The sequence below is a fragment of the Lineus longissimus genome, chromosome 13 (assembly GCF_910592395.1).
Source record: "Lineus longissimus chromosome 13, tnLinLong1.2, whole genome shotgun sequence".
NCBI lineage: Eukaryota > Metazoa > Nemertea > Pilidiophora > Heteronemertea > Lineidae > Lineus > Lineus longissimus.
Genome location: NC_088320.1, coordinates 15,293,465 through 15,311,895, shown reverse-complemented (window position 1 = coordinate 15,311,895; position 18,431 = coordinate 15,293,465). Strand labels below are relative to the sequence as shown.

General features: G+C 41.5%; 1 protein-coding gene across 1 annotated transcript in view; it reads left to right on the top strand.

The window, feature by feature from the left end:
• The window catches only part of LOC135497720 (ETS translocation variant 1-like), a 72,519-nt gene that overhangs the window by 12,930 nt on the left and 41,158 nt on the right, over positions 1 to 18,431 (top strand). The window contains exons 2-3 of the mRNA XM_064787553.1: positions 635 to 893; positions 10,612 to 10,865. Coding sequence (XP_064643623.1) covers positions 706 to 893; positions 10,612 to 10,865 — 442 coding nt within the window. The 5' untranslated portion in view covers positions 635 to 705. The remainder of the gene's footprint in view (positions 1 to 634; positions 894 to 10,611; positions 10,866 to 18,431) is intronic.

The following is an 18,431-nucleotide window of genomic DNA, read 5'->3' as shown; positions in this document are numbered from 1 at the left end:
TGTTACTCAAGAAGAAAACCTGTTCATTTATTGCGCGCAGTTGTAGATTTAGGGCGCACGAGGCTGGCCCTGACCTTTTCAGTCAGAGAACCATGATTACTAAGGACGCCTTACCACAAGAAGCACATACAGTCTAAATCACAATTGACATCCTTCCTGTTTCGCGTCAGTCATGCTCAATGTACGCACGAATTACGTGCCTATGGCGCCTATAATTCTCTATGTTTCGCGTGTATGCGTGTGCGTATGTCGCGTGTTTGCGTGCAGCGTACACGCTGGGTAGCATGTCAATGACGTCAATTTAAGGATGTCAATTGTGATCTGGACTGTATTAGCTAATTCTTATTCAAGCCCTTAGATACCCACAAAATCCATGTATTTGGCACTTTGATTTCTTCAATTTTTTTTGGGGGGGAAGGCTTCCAGGTCCTCCTGGGTTTCCAGGATTACACCTTGGGTGCCCTCCGGGGGTGCTGCAGCCCCCTTTCCCTAATATCTGTATCCGCCATTGCGGTATCATAACATGTTGATATATGATCCAGCAAAAAGCAATATCTTCCAAAATCTGGTTATCGAAATCAACCCTCTGAATATAAAATCTTACAGTTTTTTTGCTAATTGTGTCTAATTTCAGACGAGGCACGTCATCCCACATTGAAAACGGATCCGACCATCGTGCCCACGCCATACCTCCCATGTGTCCAGATGACCAAACATTCTCCCTCCGCCAAGTTTGAATTTGGGGAGAAGGTCTTCGTGAATGGTCCGTACGAGCACATGCCCTCTCCGAGCGACTCAGTGTGTTCGTCAGGACGAGACTCTGTGTCCTCCTCCGGCTTCTACCCACCACTCCCGCCACCTAACGACATGTTCCACACTACAGAACACGCAAGGTAAGCACAATTTGGTTGTTCTACATTCCTGCTTCTGATATTTTGCATAATTTTCATTGTAAATACTTGCAATAATTTCAAAAAATGTTTTTTTACAATTTATAATTCAGTGGATAATGCAATCTCTTTCAGTGTTTGTGAAAAAAAAATTGTGATCAACTTTTTAGGAGTTCATAGAGGTTCTTCAGTGACATCAGTCACATGATGACGTTGCCAATTGTTTTGCACTTCCATATTGGCCGTCACACGTGGTCATGACGTAAAGGAAATGCATTGGCAGGTGGCCATCAAAACGTCACGTGAACAGCCTCTATAGACTGGGACAACGTATTTATTTGAAAGACTCTGCATGGTATCATCATCATATCATTACCGGCATCATAACCTAATTGTAGTTTTGCCTAAGTTATTGAGTCCACTAGAGGCCACTATCTACATTTGAGGGATATTTTACTTGTCCTGGCATAGATACTCAGAGACAAGGGCCCACAGCTTCTTGTCTCATCCGACAGACCCTCGAGTAATCCATGCGTTGTACGTTTTGTGAAGAGCCAGGAATTCCAGTTCCTTGAAAACCACGCCGGTTCATCCAGAAATACAATCCTGGGTTCTCCTGGGTTGGAACCTGGGCCCTTTTGCGTGGTAGCCAGCAGTGTTAACCACTGGGCCATGAGCCTCCTCCAACCAGTCAACATCTCAAAAACTGTTTTTCACAAGTTTTTTAGAGGATAATGTGATTTTTTCAGTGTTTCAGCCTTTTTGGGAGTTCATTTACAGTGAGAAAGTGTATTACAGAGTTCAGTCATCGATTTTCATACATAAATGTTTTGTTGAAGTATATCTGCAAGTGTATGATAAAGATCAAGTTAGAATTTATGAATGAAATTTAAAAGCCACTTTTATGAAAAAATGACAGGTTAGTAATCTTTGTCTCGTCCGATACACCATACAGAAATCTTCAGTTGATTCCGAAGAAAGATTGTGCCACGACAAAAATTTTATTTTGCAATCTTACTGCCAATCCCCCGATAGATGGCCAGTGTAGCCATTATTGGTAAATCCTGAGGGAGTTTCACTCATTTAACGCGAGCCCCCCCCCCCCCTCGAGTCTGCAGGCTTCAGACTAAACCCTATCCAGTGCACTTTCCCTTTATAGTAGCGAGCAAGCCAATCTCAACCGGCTATTACATGAACGTTAATGGAGTCTTCGCTAGAGAACAATAATAACCACCATCACGACCATCTTACCTGACTTAAACAACCAAACGTCGACTTAATTTGAGATAACTAGCATAATGAGTCGGCTAGTGACAGCTAGTCACTTTCTGATAGAGCTAAGCAGCCAGATTGCTAGGGAGATGTTAGCTTGGTGTATGAGCTGTGAAATACATGGAAATGGGTAAAGTCACAGTTCCATTACATGTTTTGAGTTGCATTTTGAAGTCGTCGTTTATTCATCAGAGATTTCAAATGTAAAATTGGTCACGTAACTGTAAAACGTGTAATGTTCTTTGCACTACAGTTTGGAGAATGGACACGTCATCGCTGTGTGTTACGAAAGCTTCGTGGCGATGTACACGCGACCAGTGTGTAAGATGCATGCATCGGAGTGTCTGTCCTGCCCAGCTTACATGAAGCAAAGGGCATGTCAATTGTACGGTAGCAGATTACTGCCATAAAAAATAAAATATTATATCGTTATTACGAGATCTTTTCTCGTTATTACGCGATCTTTTCTCGTTATTACGAGATGTTATCTCGTTATTACGAGATCTTTTCTCGTTATTACGAGATGCGAAATTGCACGCAACATCGAGGATTAAGGTGAGGATCAAGCGCAGGAAAGATCCGTACTTTATAGACCCATATACCATCATCGCGTAATAACGAGATAACATCTCGTAATAACGAGAAAAGATCGCGTAATAACGAGATAATATTTTATTTTTTATGGCACTAATCTGCTGCCGTACAATTGTGACTTGGACTACGTGTCTTTGAATAGATTTAAAAGTCGTAGAAATCATTATGTATTTCTACTTGGCAAAGTGTACAATGTACCTATGACATTCGGTGTAGAAGTTTAAAATGTCCTAGGATAGAATGCCCGGGAAACAAAGGATTATATTATGCGCTTCAATCTCTGAGCTCTTGACGGTAAGGGTCTCTATAGAACCATATTGCAGAATACAATAGGGCCGGACACTTTTTCCTGGGGGGCATTTGTTACTGTTACACCGGTATCATCAGTGCTGTTGTGTTTAGCTACATGTAGGACCAGTGAAAACATTGGTATAAACATGAAATTAATCATCCTGAGGAAATCAGGGGTTAATGTTACTTCTCCGGCCTGCACATAAACCCCTGAGAGATTTGCCTCATTTGGTGAAGTACAGACGCACACCACCTTTAAGTCAGTACCGAGATTAAACTATCAACCTTGGTTCTAGTGACGTATTTCACATGCCGGTACCTCCTAAAGTGCCCCGCAGACAAGTGCTTTTAATTGCTGCGACGAAAATCTGTGATCGCAGCGACTACCAGTTTCACCAGCAGACAAGATATATTTTTATTGCACATTGCAGTGATAATAATCGCAAGTCGCAGCTATTTGAATTCCTCGTTAATGTTTGGAAAGCTTTGTGCATGAATTTGTGTAATGGAGATTAAGTGAAGCATGATCTTGTGGAATCTTAACTCCATTATCTCTCCTGATTGACCCCTTATTAGTCATACAACATCATCAAATGTCTCTAACTTTCATGACTGAATTAGACTTTCAAACGAGCTGAATACTCTGCTGAGATTTACAGTCCATATCACAATTGACATACCTAATTTCTCGTCATTGACGCGCTACCCAGCGCGTAGGTCGTGTGTATACGCAATACATAGAGAGACAAGTGCGTCACTGGTGCGTCATCGATGCGCAAGTCAGCGCTCGGTGCGCAGCTCGTGCGTTTGTTGTGCATCACTGATATAAAGCAGGATGGATGTCGATTATGATTTGGACTGTAGACTCAATAAAATCCTTGGTTGAAGGCTGAGACATTCACAAAAAGGTTAATGAAAAAAGGCAAAGAGAAGATACACCATACACCTCATCAAAAAAGTTTCCCTGCTGCCTTTCCAAGTTCAAGATCTACACTGAAATATTGAAAAAAGCAAGTTACCAAATTCATTAAGTTGTTAAGAAATGGCCCATTTTCTTATTTCTAGCAACGTGACAATTCTTCAGAATCATAAGCAGCACATTTGATGACCTTTCGTGGTGGTACTGAGGGCCAACTAAAAAAATACATAAATAGAATTGCCCCCTTTCAGACTTTGAGAAAAGGTTGGGGTGAGAAACACTCTTTAAATGTTTACTTGGCCAAAGCATTCTACTTTGATCATGTTTATTGCATGAATTGAAATGAAAAACATAATCATGAAATACGATGATCAGGTAAATCCTGTTTTATCTACATGTTTCTTTAAAATGGGTTGAAGTTTTGATGTCTTGATTGCAGCTCATATAAAATGGTCAAAAGAAGACTACTGAAGGACCTTTTCATTGTATCATGAAAACATTCAAGAAAGGCTTTACAAAGATGTGTTTTTAGCGGTGCTATATTAAGGAACGCAGTAGAACATCTCTATTAAGGACATCCTCAGGTCTGACAAGTGCTGCCCTGAATTGAGAGGTGTCCTGATTAATGAGGTCAAATTGAACAGAAACAACCAATTTGGGACCAAAACAAGTGTCCTTAATATTTCAATGGCATACTACATGTATGACCACCTAATCGAGGTGTCCTGATTGGGGAGGTCAAAACTAATGGAAATAACTAATTTGGGACCAAAACTAGTGGCCTTATTAGAGAGTTCGTCCTTAATATAGAGGTGTCCGCTAAGGGAGGTTCCGCTGTATAAGGATACAGAGACTTCCGATTTCCTCCTCGGAGTGTTGACTCTTCTTACAGATCTGAAAAAGATGCATTTCCCGGCGTGTCTGGTGCAATTCCCTGAGAGACAAGCGTCGAGTCGCTTTATGCTAATGTTGGTCATTTTGTTCAGCTTAGTTAGTTCCTCTCGCCGATACAGACACGAAGAGCACGTCTAAATTGTCTTATTCTGCTGATAAGGGAAGGCCATTTGGCTAAAGGAGAATGCTAATCACCAGACAGTAGCACTGACGGATGAGTTCTCAAGGCTGGCAAATAGAGCATTTTTTTTGTGATCAAGCACAATGAAAGTCTGAAGATTCACTAGTGCAGTTTTTGGAGAGTTTTAAAATCGGCTGTCTAAAAGTAGGTGCACCTAATTAAGATAATGTGAGAAAGTCACCTCCCGTACTCGGACACAAATAAAGTTTTTTTAGTTGTTGTATTCACAAGGCCTAAACCCTATATCTGGCCGTAATCATAAGTGGCAAGATTGAATTTATCTAATTGCATAATCTAAATTTCCGCCATGTTTCATGTGACCAAGATGATGCCATTGCATTCTCCGTGGAAGAGGATAGAATGAATTCTGCGGTTAACCTCTTCGCACCCCGAATGAACTCCACTGCTGTGCACTTTTAGCTGCCTCCATGGGGATCGGTACACCTACCGACCCGATGCACAACTTAAAACCCTGTTACCCCAAGTGGAGCATAGGTTGACAAAACGATTGTTCCACTTCCTCCTGACCTGGGCAGTTCTCCCAACTCGAGCCCAGTTCATCCCTATCATTCTCGCCTCTTCTTCTGTCGATCGTCGCCATGTGGTCCTTTGCCTTCCTGACACCACAGTCCTTGCGGATTCCACCTGAGTGCATGCTGGGTGATGTTATTCCCAGGCTTTCTCTGGGCGCGGCCGGGCCGGTTCAACTTTCTCAGTTCTATCTGCTTCTGGTTTCTTCTCTCCCACAAGTCCCAATGCATGCCCTGGATTAAGGATGAGGTTCCTTGGCCAGATAGCATGTGCGTTTTCCTCTGACAGTGACACTTGGTGTGATTGACTTGCTTAGCTGATTAGAGATAACTATATCTGATTTAAAGGTGACGGAGGAGGACCGAGGCTAATGACGTGATCAAGTAGAGTGCCTGTTTTAGGGCTTCACCCGTGTTGATGGGGTTTGGGGTGTTGCAAGAAATCAGCAGCTTGTGTCCCAGCGGCGTAACCACAATAGGCACACTGTCACGCCAGTGACATCAACTTATGTATAAATGCTCGTGAAATCAAATCTTCTGCAATGTTTGTGACGTCCAATTTGCTGTCATGTAAATGACATCAAATCTGCTATTGAATGTCAATGACTTCAAATCTACTTTATGTCCATAACGCGCCAATGATGCAAATTAAGGGATGACAATTGTGATTTGGACTGTACTTAAGATGCATGTCGTTATTTCAACCCATGGGCCCGAAATAGGCATATTCAGAAAATTGGATAGAAAGTTAGAGAAGCGTGCTGCAGCTATTAAGTATATTGAGTCACGTGACCAATCTTCACGATACACGTTTCATATTTGGAAACACTAACGGACATGAAAAACCAATAACGTCTAAAAAGGCGTCTTATTAGAATAGATTAGACTCAATGGGCACATGATTCCACATTTGGAAATATCATTAGATCCAACTGTTGTCATAGAGTTCATTTTCGACTGCAAACATTGAACGATGATTGATAAGAATGAGTTCTTATTCAACTTTTGTGTGGGAGGGGTTGGGACAAACTGAAAGGCTCAAGATGAAGAGATGATATATGTTGTTAAGATGTCTTTTATTGTCAAAGTATTCCAGAAGTCCTGATGATACACAGGTTACAAGAAGTCAATGATACACAGGTTACAAGACACGACCTCACTTAAGTCAGTAAAGATTAAGTCTAATCAAGCCAGGTTACCAGACATTTAACCTAATGGGAAGAGAGTAAGTTGTTCCTTCAGTTACTTACAAGTACTAGATGATATTGAATATAAAGGTGAACTGATGAATATTGGCCTAGAGCGTTTCAATGTTTCCCTATCCAAAGCACTTTTGGGATACCATATTGTTATCTGATACCTCAGTCTTGACATAAATCAATCAGTGGTTTCAAGGAGCAACCAGAAGGTGCGCACTCTGCTTGACCAGATTATTGTACAATTTATCACTTTGACTGAATCTGACATTTTTTTCCGACAAATTTTTCTGCATCTCCCACTTTTCACAGGAATAAGCAATTAAACTAAAGAAAACTTCCAGCTTCATCACACATTAACCAAAACAAAATCAGCTGGTACCGTATACTCATAGATATCTTCCTTAATTTTTCAAATAAGCTTCCGAAACATGCGTTTTGATGGCTCAGTTAGAGCAGAACTCCAGTTCTAACAGTCGTGTATGATGACACGAGTGATCAGAATTCCAACTGTCATTTATTACTTGTGGCATGACTGCTCTATTAGAGGCAATCTTGATATTAAAGGATTTTCTCCAATCTTAGCTATTCTATTTCTGACAACCCTTTCATGATGCGGTCACGTTAATTACCAACCATAAAAGACCGCCCCTACACTTCAGTTTCATCCTACCTGGTTTTAAGGTCCAAAATGGGGTCATTTCTATTCAAAATGATCTCCATAATCAAAACACCTATCAGGACAGGATTTGTTAGTCACAGTTGAACCTCCCTTTGCGGACACCTCTCTTAGCAGGATACCCTACCTATAAGGGACAGTGGTTTTAAGGTCCCAAATTGGTCATTTCTATTCAAAATGACCTACGTAATCAAATTAGTTATAAGGAGAGGATTAGTCAGTCACAAGTGTGTCCTGAACGGAGATGTTCTTCAATCTGTAATTATATTCTTGATGTCTTTTAAAGGATATCTTCAAAATACATCTCATTTGAACGAAGGGAAAGTAAGAATTCTGTGAATCTAAAGGTCTGACCAGAAATATCAAAGCAGTGTGTCCCCATTTTGTTTTGGTAGGATCAGAGGAACAAAGGCGGCAACTTGAAATTTTGTGGTCAGAATTTTCGACGCACAAAATTATCTAATTCCTCTCATTCAAAAGTGATGAAATTTGCGGATTTCATGTATAACTTCATAACAATCGTAACGATACAAAAATTTACAAAACGCATTTTGGTAGATGAGAGGGGGGCTCCTTCTTCCATATTTCATTTAAGTTGTATACAATTTGATGATCTGAATGATTAATACGGCAGTTCTTTGGAGAAAAATTCTGGTTGTCCGGGGAAATGTCATGGAGGTCGGCTTTGGGCGGTAATTAGAAGGCCCCTCCTCACGTGTCATTCTATTCCCGTGCCAAAAATATGAAAACATGTCGTTTTGTGCCGAAAATTACATTATTCTGAAGATGAATAGTTGGTATGATTGTGTCAAACGAGGCAATCAGTTATCATGAATACAAGTTTGATATTTCCGGGTCCATTGCGTAAATTTAAGCTGAGGCGTGATAGCGATATTACATGATACTCATCTGCTGTCAAAGGAATTCTAACTACTTTATCCCACCTGAGCTAAATATAACCTGTGTTATGTACAATCCATATCACAAAATATTTCGCCTTTGACACGTGGCAATACTTCCGCACAGAAATTTGGTCAGTTGTGAAATACTCTCAACTCGGCTGTATAAGACCAGATCATGTATTTCTTGCCCGCCCATTACATGTTAATCATACATGTAGGATTACCCAAAATCACGATTCCAACCAATGAGGTCTGACGAGAATTTGTATAGGCCTACCACCCCTAACCTGGATGAATATCCATGTGACTAAACATTATAAATGTGGTATTGGGCGGTATTATCAACCTGGTCTTATAGAGCCGAGTTGAGAGTATTACGTTAGGGGATCAGTGGCAGAGTGGTTAGAGCGCAGGGCTTATAACCAGAATGTGGTAGGCTCGATACTCGGACGGAGCAACACTGTTTCATGTTTTTGTCCTTGGGAAAGGCACTTAACTCTACCTGCCTCCCTCCACCCAGGAGGAAATGGGTACCAGGCTTGCCTGGGAAGTTAACCTGCGATAGACCAACAGCCTATCCAGGGGGAGTGATACTCCCAGTCACTTAATTCTTCAGAAACTGGGATACGCTCTGGTCACATGAGCCGTAGCCATGTTGACTTTAACATAGCATATTGCGTTAGTTTCTAAAAGGTAAACTGTATTTTAAACGATTTTAAATGCTTTCTACTTAAAATTTTAATTTCATTCTTATTGCAGTATTACCATGTCATCTGGTATTTAGTGAAAAACTGCTATGTTCTAGAACGAGTTCAGCAGAAACTACTTACTTAGGACCCTTCGTGCCCTAGGTGGCACATGGGGCGTTCCCCAGGGTCCTCCACTCAAGTCTGTTGGCTGCTCGCTGTCTGGCTGCCTCCCACGTTAGGCCCTTCTCTTGAAGTTCCTTTGCCATGGAACGCCGCCAGGTCTCTCTTGGTCTGCCTCTATTCCGTCTCCCCTGTGGTGTCCATGTGAGTGCTCTCCTTGGCAATGCGTTTGCAGGCATTCGGAGCACATGGCCCAACTATTGCCATCTTCGTTCCTTCACCAATTCTGATATGTTCAGCAGAAAAGGGATGGAAATTTGCCGTCATTCTAGAAAATGTTTCAGAGAGTTACAGGATGCCGTATCATCGCACTCTTTCAGTAAAACATGTTACGTGCACATAAGTTCTTTTCAGAAACCACAGACAGCTCTTTTGTCCTAAAACCACCATGATGTCAAGCATGACTAAGTGTTTCTTCCCCATCAGCCTTTCTTGAAAAAGATTGTCTTCCTCAGAATGCTTAGGAATTGAGTTCTTTACCAACCTCCGAATTCACTTGCCATATTGAGCACAAAAAACATCGAGAAATCTCTGGATTGGCAGAAAATGTTCTTGTGTGTGATGTCCCCTGAGGCAATATTACGGTTGGTGTATGGAGTCTTGCACGACCTTAAGGCTCGCACCTGTCAATCATCGTAAAGCGCCGCGGCAGGCTTGGAGGGAGGTCGGGTGATCACGATAATGTACGCTGTCAATGCGATGGTCAGATAGCTTGTCAACGTAAGTCATCACGGAGATAATAAGAAATCTGCCTTAATGTATTAGCTGATGCTTTCAAAATGATGAGCAGCTATTAGCAATGATTGGTACGGTATTTTCTGCGTCGATTTCTTTTTCAATTTGCACGGTTTATATGGTGTACACCCATTTTATCTTCCCACTCAAGGTTTAGATGGAGACGGTGAGATTGTGAGAGGTGACGTCGTTTTTTTTCAGTTAAAATATTAAGTGTCAACTAGGATATTCTTAGCTTTATAAACTATATTTAGCAATTGGTAATGAAAAGTAGGAGGAAACCGGAGGACACCAATGCTGTCAGAGAGGGGAACAACTTCCCTATCCACGACGTATGCGCGACTTACGCACAACCTACGCACCAACTTACACGCCGATGACACGATTTCCAGGTTGTCATTTGTTATTTGGAATGTACATCATAACAGCCTCATACAATGGAATTTTTCTGAGGAAAAAAAATATAAAAGTGTGCTGTTTTAATTTTGAAAAATCTGGACAGCAAAAAAAATTATTTAAAATATTTTTGTTGGTGCTACTACTCTAGGTGCGGCCATTAGACAGGTTAACCCGTGTGTGTTCAAAACAGTAATTGCTAAGAAAAAAAACTAAGTAAGAAGTTGTCTTTTTAAATTGCTTTTTTCCTTTTCCCGTTTCAGGTATTCCTGCCCTGGTCTCGACACGAATCACAACCACGGCTATACGTCTGGGCCCGAACACGGCTACCACAACATGGCGGTCACAAGGGTTCCCCCGCTGCCTCACTCTGGCCATCCAATCACAACGGTCTATTCCTCACACTGCGGTTACAAACACGACTACATCGACAGAGCATATGAGGATACGGAGCCGGCAAATAACTTCCGACCAGCATCGATAAAACAAGAGCCACGTGATACAGGCTACGATACCAGTAGGTTGCCTTCTTTCTTTCAATCTCATACAGGGTGGGCCATAAAATGGTGACAAAATGAAAACATCTCTCAATCTCATAATGTAAACTGCAAACATTATGCTCCTTGTTATGTTTGTGGTTTGCGGAAACTTTTCACAATGTTCATTTGGCAGGTTACAATTTTTTCATACTTTTCCTAATCCTAAAAATAATTGTCAGCGACTTTGATTGTTGTGACTGTGGGTCTGTGCTGTCTTGTAAAACAGTGATAACTGTGCCTATTAACAGGAATTATGAGCTTTTCATTCAGAGTAGTTCTGGTTTTGGCTGTACACTCATTATTTGTGAGGACCATTCCCTGTTCCAACCACTGTAGAATCACTCTTTTTCAGTCATGTCAATGGAATTTCTATGGGTTTCAATGGGTTTCTATTCAAGCTTTCCTATAGAAAGACTTATCATACTTTGCGGTATGAAAGACCAAGTGTCCAGTTTTGTGTTGTTTGAAAATGACTTCAGCTTTCTAACCATAATCCTTGAAATCCCCTGCCTCTTTTTGGCTCACCGTACGAGAGTCTATACAACAGCGCAGTGTCTGTCGTCCATCGTTGTCCGTCGACGTATCCTATTTCAAAAACAGTGGCACGCCTCTTAACCGCTAGAGCTATGAATTCGAAACTGTGTACACAGGACTCCTCAGGTCAGGCAACCTTTGGCAATGCATATCAGTCCGATCTGATTCTTAACGTGGCCACCAGGGGGCCAGAAGTGGAAACCTAAAAGTGATATATCTCCCTTATGAGTGTCTCGCTTTTGATAACATTTTTATGGTAGGTTCTCCTAGCGAGGATACATCACATATATTACGGGTTTTTGATTTGACCTAGTTTTCAAGGTCACATAGATCAAATGGCGTAAATTGTCCGTTTGAGTGTAACAATGGCACGTTTCTTAACCAATAAAGCTATGCAATTTGGTCCCATGACTCCCTACATCATATAACCTCTGATACCGAATTTTAGTCTGATCTGATTCTCGACTTGGCCACCAGGGGGCCAAAACTTTAAAAAAAGAGGGAAAAAGTGCAATATCTCGCTTATCATTGACTTATTTTCCATGATATCTTTTTATGGTAGGTACTCCAAGCAACGATACTTCACATGTCGTACCGACTTTGTTTCGACCTATATACTACACATGTAGTATCTTTCCTAACCAGGATGAATCCCAAAACACCAACTATCTATGCGGTGAGCACAATGGCCCCTGGCCGTTTCATTTAAAGACGTCGCAAGATGGTGCAAGGGTTAATATAGCAGTAGCAAGCATCTGTAGTCCATCCCTAATTAGTCCATCTAATTGCAAATGAGCTTGATGCTAATACCCCATACGCCCAATTAAGATGTGCCGGCTTTTGACGGGAGAATACCCACAATGCCTCACAACCGTCGAGTGATTCCTCGTGATGAATAGAGGCACTAAGGGCTTGCTTCGCATTTTAACCCAGCAGTGGCAGAAACGGGACCTTTCTTACAGCATATGTTTAATGTCAAACACATTAGACCTCGATTTTGTCCCGGTGTGACAGCGGATATAGTCCCCCTGGAGTCATAGTCCGGTAGCATTGTATTTGATCAATTAAGCAGCATGATTCTATTGTACCGCCAACCCTAACCAAAACATTTAGCAATGCGGGCTATTGTTACACGGACTATCAGCCCTAGGACTACTATCCCTTGCACACCGGGGTTTGGTGTTGAAGTCTAAAACATCTAGATTTATAATGAACCGCAGTTTACAGTGTGAATACACTATGCACCAATGAAGCCTCGTTTTGAATTCAGCGGTTTTGGTTAGGCAACCATAACTGCTTGGGTTGGTGCAAAAAGTGGAAGCAGTAAAAACCGTTCAGAACCACATCGTTCGTTATCTAATTTGAGATGTTTTAGAAAAGAAATAGATACCTCACTGTCGGTATTGATTGTCTCACCCAAACTACTTGGGTGAAGCAAACATGTTGGCCAAAACCTCTGCTACGCCTCGGTTTTGGTCTACATTTGAGCTCGACCCTCGCGGTTTTGGTGAGTCAACCAACAACTCTTGTTCGGTATCAATTCCTTAAACCATGACCGCTGGTCAACATTACTAGGCCGCATTGACTTGTCAGAACTGAACCAACAGATATTATGATTGGACATGATATATCACGCCTAACACAAAGATGTTTTCCAGTTCAAGGGAGGACTAGCGTGAAATAATGACATGATGTCTGAGGAAAGGGTACCAGAGAGATACATCTGAAGTTGGGATAGAATGTTGGTAACACATCAGGATATGAAAATGCATGCTTGAGCTCCTTTCTTAACAATTACTTTTATCATCATAACTGTCTGTCCGCCATTACATCCCACAAATACTTCCTAAAATTTAAAAACTTCTGACAAAGATTAAAGGACCATTGGTAGTATTAGGGACATTCTTACCAAGCTGACTCCAGTCACCTTCAATTCCACAGTTGCAGTTCCCATCATTGAATAAAATGGAAAAAACTTCAAAACTGACAGAATTAACACGCTGGTGATTTGGAAAGTATTAGTCGTATATTTACGTTATTGTAACACATCTTAATATGTATTTCAACATTTTAACATAAACTTCCTCGAGCATCTCTAAAACAAAAATAAAGATTTGTTCAGAAATGAAATGTTTTAAAACAGAGCAAATTCATACAGTGTGTGTTTTATTTACATCACCATTTCCTCTAGTGAATCGGTGTAAAGTAGCGTCTAGGGTGTCATGTCGAGGAGTTGAAACTTGAGCCCCACCTGTTTCAATAGGAGACTGGCCAACACCCAGCACATGTAGAAATAGTATCAGGGCATGTTTATTTGATGAGTCCCTTATATTGACACAGGGGTGTCGGTGCCGTCCAGCTTGGCTTCTGGAAGATCGCATTACCCCTGTCGCATTATCCCTCATCAAACTCAGCTGACCTAAGGCGGTGTGGCGTTCAGCTTATCGCCACTTCATTCCGCCTTTTAGCTGCAACCGCCCTAGGCTGTTATTGGCAACAAAAGATGATGAGATTATGCGAGCAAAAAACATTTAAATTCGCTGTGCACAAAAAGGTTTATTTTGCTCTCTTGAATCACTGAGTTGATATCCTGGACGCAATCAGATGGTTGAGGCTCAAGGTTAGGGTCGTAAGTTAGGACACGGTGGGAGTGGTCATAGGCATTGTGGTTTAAGGAATTGATACCGAACGGGAGGTATTGGTTGTCTCACTAAATCCGTGAGAGTGGAGCACCAAGGCAGAGCCAAGGTTTTGGCCAACATTTCAGCTCCATTCGAGCAGTTTGGGTGAGATAATCAATACCGACAGTGAGGTATCAATTTCTATTCTAAAATATCTCAAATTAAACAACGAAAAATGTGGTTTTAAATGTTTTTTTGACAGCTTCCACATTTTGCACCAACCCAAGCAGTTGTGTTTGCCTAACCATAACCGCTGAATTCAAAACGAGGCTTTGTTTGCGCGTAATGCATTTACACTGTAAAGTGCGGCTTGTTCTTAATCCTGGTATTTTAGAATAGAGCACACCAGACTCATAACCAGGGGGTCATGGGTCCGACATCGGAAGGATCACCGTTCTTTCATCTTTCGTACATCTCTGTCGGCAATGGTTGTCTCGGCAGACACTGCTTGTCTGGATCTGTCACTTAGGCCACAATCGGGGCCATCGCGCCATGATCCTGTTCTTAACCCTATTCGGTTATATTACGATTGAATGCCATGGCCCTAGCCAAATTAGGCATTGTGGACGACGTGACCCTTTCAAGCACCGTTTAAATTTAAACTATGTTACAATGAAGCGTGCTTCAACACTTTTTTATAGTTTTATCATACCTCATGTTGAACAGTCGATGCTGTCACTAGCAAAGTTTGACCTAAATTCTTAAAAATAAAGCCTTTTGAAATTTTTTGGGGGGTTTTTCAGAGAAATCAAAAACCTCTAAAGGGTTTTGAGTGCTTGTGAAAAACCTCAAATGGTTTTCTATAACTCTGAAAAACCTCTACAGAGGTTGGCCGAAAAACCCTGAAACCTTTCCCAAATACTCAAAAACCTTTATTTTCAAGAGTGTTCTGTAGAAATAAAGGTTATTCAGCTGTTGAGACTGTCTGAATAAAAATGAATCAACCAATCTCATTTTTCCTTTTCCTTTTTTGATAGCTTACTGGCTCTACTCACCAATAAGATCCCAAGTCCGGCAATACCCGATTTCTACTACCGCCTCGATGGGTAGAGCTCAAACAACCGGACATAATAGTAGGCCTTTCGCAGCCATAAAATGGGTGGGATATCTTGTCTTCGTTTCTTCCAATTGGTCTTTAATTGTAATGTGAAAAGTTCAGTTGTAAAGTCATGACTATTCATGACGATTACGTTGTTAACTCTTGAATATATATCCCACCCCTTTTATGGCTGCGAAATGCCTACTATTGTGTTCAGCTGTTTAGACTCTACTCATCGAGGCGGTGGTACAAATCGGGTATTGTCGGGCTTGGGATCTCATTGGTGAGTGGATCCAGTATATATGAAAAAGATATATAGAAAGTGACTAAGAAAATCTATATAGAATCGTTGAAAAATCTATATAGACAATTTTCTACAGTTTTTTAATGGACATTTTTGCATGTGTAGTTGTAATTGGAGCCAAAGTGTTAAAATATATGGTGGGTATTTGTTGGAATGCTCATACAAAAAGATTGCCCTCCCAAGCAATTTAGAAATGAGAGTTGACAATCTTTGGTGAGATCTGGTGACACTTTCTCCCGATTCATCTCAACATGAGTGATAATATCTGTACAATCTCTACAGTATTCTGTACATATTCAGGTCCCAGTTAGGGTGGAATGTTCCGGATTGGTGAGTCCACCCTAAAATGGCCAAGCTCACTGTATCTTTTAACCATGTCAAACACACATATTGTTGTCTTTTGACTCTGAGACGCAGGGCCAGGAACCAATAAGGCTAATGTGTCTAATGTTAGAGTAATGCAGAGGCTGGTGGGTGAATGTTCTGCAATCTTGTTGATGATTCTTCACCTTTTCATTATGATGTTGATTAAAAGCCCATCAGGGTTGGGCAGCCTGCGATGGTTCATTGAATGTTTGCTGAATGGTATGTAGTTGGGAAGCCTGGATGCCGTGCAACATACAGGTGACAGACGAAATTTCCTACTCGGCTTGTTATGTGACTTTGCACCAAAGAGACACCGGACAATTCTGGAAAGAAAGGTAGTTGTGGCCATCTAAGAATAGACCTTTGGCTCCTCTTTTAGGATATTTTTCTCCTTCTTCATCATAAGCATTCACTCGGCACTTGGAGGTGATTTTCTCCAGGGAGTATTCCTCCTCCAAGGTGGGATGAGTGTCTCTGCGTGCCTCTATGGTGAAGCGCTAATTGGGTTTATTGGCCTAGTGACCCCGTCTATGGCCAGAGGTTGAGTCCATGCAATCTACTCAATCTAACTTGGTGGGGTCTTATAACCTGCCCTGGCATAGACACCAGATACAAGGAACTTCGGCTTTCAGTCTCATTTGAAGGACTGTGAAGAGCTAGGAATCTTAATTCCTTGCTGGAATGCGATCCCGGGTTCTTCCTGTGATCGAACCTGAACCCTTTGGTGTGGTAGCCAGCAGTATTAACCGCTAGGCTCTGTGGTTCCTTTTGCTCCTGATTTAGGACACTTTGCTCCTTTTTAGCTCTACTTTCAGGGGGGGGGGAGCTTATCATCATTCAAAAAATAACTTTGTGTTGAATAACCCAGTACCAATAACTAATTTTCAAGAATTTCAAATAGCCTCATTTTGCCAGAATGAGTCACAAGTTCTCCAAGACTTCGTTCGTGTTGAACCAATGATTGTTGGGGGGAAAACGAGCAAATTAATGTTGTTTATACTCTCACTAATCACTAATGAGTGATAATGGGTCAGCGCTCACACCCAGACCACAAACCCGCTACATTATTCATCAGTCTCGCACGATGTTGGGATTTGTGGTTAAGATCTGTTGCTCCGTGCGTCACTGTTTGAATAGCCAATCACATCACAGTTAGGTAATCGGTGTCCGGTTTCATTGCGTAACAGAAGCATGCGCTTTGTTTTGTCATGGCGCGTGTTTTGACGTTCTCTAGATTCTCCAATATAAGACAATTTCTTGACAGTCACTAGAGAATATCTGTCTGCACATCACAGCAATGATGATTTATAGTCTCGTCTTTCCATAACAATGGTCATTCTGCGCTGCTAGACCTGTTGTTAAACATGTTAAAGGAACAAGAATTTGTCGTGCATATTTCACAGCCCATGAAAATGCACTTTGGTAGACTATTCAAATGTGGGTGTAAATACCTTTTAACCTTGGAACAAGATTTGTTTACGCACTCCTGGCTATTTCAAATACACGCAGTCTAGTTTACCCGGCTGTTGTGTTTGTCCAACTGATGGCTGACTCCACCAACGCCCCAAGGCTGTGGCTATTGTTCACATCTCTGGGTCCTAACTACTTCAAGCAAAAGCGCATTACTTAGTCTAGCATGGCTAATCAGGCATGAAAAGTTGACCAACAGTGTTTATGGAATAACTTTTGATACTTTCAACCCTCATTTGCTCATTATGCTTGTTTATAGTGCCATATTATTTGCATGTAAACATATTTATCACATTTTATGGCAGTTAATTAGTGTTTCAGTTGACATGGTCCTCAACCCTGTTTCAGAGCCATTGTCGCATGGTGAGACCAGCTAAATTGTTTGTAAAACTATAACCACCCCTTTTATTTCGCGAGAGGGGGTACAGTCGCAAACTTTAAAGGGCCAATTTAGGCATCAGATGTGTTGGTTTTTCATACAAAACTGGCCTCCAGCAGGACCACAACTTCTCCAAATAGGATCATTAAAAAATCATTGAACTGCAATAAACAATTCAAAAGAATGGGGAGTAGCCTTAGGCCATCCTGAAATTCACAAGCCAGGTCTACTGTATATGTATGTGACTATTGTCTCGTTACATTATACATGTACATGGATGACAACACTGCATCAGCCCGCATTCTACACTGACATATGATACAAAAGTTCCTCAGAAACAATAACCGATTGCCACTTAGAGGAAGTGATTTGTTTGTGACAGTCACTGCCGCAACAAGCAACGCAATCTGACATTTTGTTGCTTCTTCAAACAGGCCATTGTCAGTGCGCTAAGATGACATAGGAGGTGTCCTTTTTCATAGTGAGAGAATGGCGATGTCACAAAAAGGCAAAGATGTGCTATTTGCAAGGCCTTTAGGGCTGAAACCTGCGCTTTGTTACGAGCTCCCAATACTCGCAAGAAAGGTGATCGTGCGAGATGCCATTGTTCTTCTGTGCTGGAGACTAGAACGTCCGCGGGGCACGTTACCGACAAATATCACTGTGATACTGGTGCTTTCCTTTACTCTTTCAATACTGGTCAACTGCTAGGCAGCTATCATGGCTGACGAGTCCAGACCCTGTGTTCTGTTTCAGCTCATATATCACTTA